The 2,935-nt window shown below is 30.2% G+C and overlaps 1 protein-coding gene across 8 annotated transcripts in view; it reads right to left on the bottom strand.

Moving 5' to 3' along the window:
- LOC123007173 (sodium/hydrogen exchanger 3) overlaps positions 1–2,935 on the bottom strand; it is a 37,000-nt gene that overhangs the window by 13,736 nt on the left and 20,329 nt on the right. For 6 of the 8 annotated variants that reach the window (XM_044402294.1, XM_044402329.1, XM_044402347.1 and 3 more), the window contains exons 8-11: positions 1,517–1,655; positions 1,320–1,463; positions 1,202–1,271; positions 1,034–1,129 (exon numbers count right to left, since the gene is read on the bottom strand). In XM_044402294.1, coding sequence (XP_044258229.1) covers positions 1,034–1,129; positions 1,202–1,271; positions 1,320–1,463; positions 1,517–1,655 — 449 coding nt within the window. The remainder of the gene's footprint in view (positions 1–1,033; positions 1,130–1,201; positions 1,272–1,319; positions 1,464–1,516; positions 1,656–2,935) is intronic. The other 2 variants (XM_044402303.1, XM_044402320.1) reach the window with 1 other exon arrangement.

The raw sequence follows: 2,935 nt of genomic DNA, 5'->3' as shown, positions 1-2,935 counted from the left end.
TGTATTCCTCAAGATATCGTCAAAATAAGCCAAAAATGATCAAAGTTTATTACAAAATTACTCTATTTTAGATTATTTCGAGTTTATTCGCAAAACTTCTAGATCCTTTTTGCTCAATGGCTCAATGATCAGTATCATTTTTAGAACAAAAAAAAATCTTTACTTGCTTTAATTAGTACGCAGGTACTCTTTGTTTGTTTTAAGTAAAGAAACAGTTTTTGTTTATTCTAATTAGAACAAAGAAGGTGCAATTGACCATTTTTAAGCAAAAGAAGAGTCTTAAAACAAATACTTTTATAAAAATGCAATTTTAAGTAAGATTAACATGCATTTCTCCTATATGGTGCAATACCTGAATAGCAAACCTTAACTTCAAAAAATCATATCTTGAAAACTACTCGGTATATTATTTTAAAAATTTGGATTTTTACTAATAAAAACACGATGATAATAATGAAAAAAATTACTCGTAGGGTTTTTCTTAGATTATTTCTATTTATTTCGAACTTCTTCGAACACTGTTCGAAGAAAAGTTTGCCAATATTCAATTTCAAGTTTCATATCATCCTAAAGGACAAAGCCATCCCTTTAAAATGGTCTTTATTTGAAGGAAATCGGCCTAAGAGTTATTGAGTAATGATTTTTTAAAGTTAAAGTATTTTAAATTCATTTAAATTAGAAAAAAATTAATTTGTTCAAAGTGTGTGGACTTTTTGAAATTTTTTTTAGTGCACTTGATTTGTCTCACTCAGACGAAAAAAATGATATAAAATTTGTCAAGTTGTCACGACATGACTTTTTTTATCGCCTTGTGTTAACGCACTTTGAGTTAATAAATGCAACTAAGATACAAGTCGCAAAAGCATATCATTACTGAAGAATAAGCTTGAAGATTGACTATTAAAAGTAAAAAAAAGAAACATGCTTTTTCTTCAGTTCAACCGAAAAGCAAGGTTAGAACAAACAGCCACCCGAGCATCTTCTCCACTGAAATCTGCGTTTGTAAACCTAACAAAAACACCTAAATACTCACGAGACGATTTTGCAGTAAAGGTAATAGGACTATCCCAGTCCTCTTTGGTCGACTTAGGCTCAGTATCATCCTCGTGTAATACCTCACTTATGTAATCTAATGGAGGGAAGAAAAATTGAAACTAGGTCTAGGTGGGGGCTACCATTAGAGGCATTTTTGAAAACTCACCGTGTGAAAATTGTTTGGCAGTTCCATTTTGCTGAAATTCGGGGAAACTCACATGGTTTTGCTTACCGTCCTAGAGAAATCCATTAGTTGTGCTAACAATGCAAAAAAGTTGACTTACTTTACTCATCTTCTTACTGTGCCTTTTATGGTGGTGTTTCTTGTCGGCCACCAAGCGTCTCATGTTAAAATGCATCCGATAATTGACTTGAGTCGAGAGATCTCGATCGTTGACAGCATGTCTGCTGTAACTAAGACGACGATGCTAAAAAAAAATTCTCTTGTAACACTTTGTTTTTATTAATTTGGGATAATTACCCTTCTGGCAGGTTTGACCAATTCTTCGGCTAACAAATGATGAATTTTGGCATCTGTTAAGTCTTTCTTAGAAGGGTTGTATTCCAATTCTTGCATGTCTACGTTCCACGAACTCGAATCTAGATGACTAAAACTAGTACTATAACAAAAATGTACAATAAGCGTGCTATAAAAAAGGGCCCAGAAACCGCGTGTCGGCTGAAGTTTGAAAACTAGATTTTTTTAATTGCCAACAAGTGAATCCTGAGCCTTAAAAGTCTAAAGTAATTGCAGAAATTATTAAAAGGTACAATTTCTTTATTCTACCGCTACTATAAAAGTAACACTTCATTCTGTTCAATTTTATCAATAAAATAATGTAAGGTGAATATAGAGAGTGGTTCAGCCTTTTATCATCAATTAAGAAAATTCAAAAACAAAACACATTTATTTTGATTTGTTTATTTTGAATAAATGTTTTATTGCTCAAAATTAATCTAAGATTTATAAAGTAAGAAGGTTGCCTCGTAACTTGGAGCGAGTAAGATGGCTATATGGTGGCGTCAGTGATGCTCGATCTTAAATTTTTTTACTCAATTTCTCAAAAACTATGCATCGTAGAGTATTTACTAGAAATGTAAAAAACGTTATATGGATCAATTTTAAAGTTGAAAATTTTTATGATTTTTGTCGTGATTTAGACAGAAAAGATCAATGTTCTACGATAAGTACTGATAAAATAAAAAACTTAAAAAATTTTAAATTAAAATATTGCAAGTTTTAACAAAATATTTTTTTTTAATCTATGTATAATCGTGTATCGGTTTTTTTCATTTTCACAGAAAATAAAACTTATTATAAGGGCATTTGACTGTAAAAAAATGGTGGGGTTACAATGGCTTTTTAAGGCTATAATGAATTTTTTTCGTTTTCTCAAAATTTGTTTATAATATAAACTTTATTTTTTTCAAGTGCCATCTCGTGTATCGATTTTTTTCATTTTTGCAGAAAATAAAGCTTATTAAAAGGGCATTTGGCCATAAAAAATGGTGGGGTTACAATGGCTTTTTAAGGCTGTAATGAATTTTTTTCGTTTTGTCAAAATTTGTTTATAATACAAACTTTATTTTTTTCAAGTGCCATCTCGTGTATCGATTTTTTTCATTTTTGCAGAAAATAAAGCTTATTATAAGGGAATTTGACTTTAAAAAAATGGTGGGGTTACAATGGCTTTTTAGGGCTCTAATGAATTTTTTTCGTTTTCTCAAATTTTTTTTATAATACAAACTTTATTTTTTTCAAGTGTCATCGAGTGTATCGATTTTATTCATTTTTGCAGAAAATGAAGATTATTAAAAGGGCATTTGACCATAAAAAATGGTGGGGTTACAATGGCTTTTTAAGGCTGTAATGAATTTTTTTCGTTTTCTCAAAATTTGT

The sequence above is a fragment of the Tribolium madens genome, unplaced genomic scaffold (assembly GCF_015345945.1).
Source record: "Tribolium madens isolate multiple individuals breed KSU strain unplaced genomic scaffold, Tmad_KSU_1.1 Scaffold_11;HRSCAF=98;Tcas5.2_LG3b, whole genome shotgun sequence".
In the NCBI taxonomy this organism is placed as follows: Eukaryota; Metazoa; Arthropoda; class Insecta; order Coleoptera; family Tenebrionidae; genus Tribolium; species Tribolium madens.
Note: the sequence above shows the minus strand (reverse complement) of the source record. Positions and strands in the feature narration are given on the sequence as shown.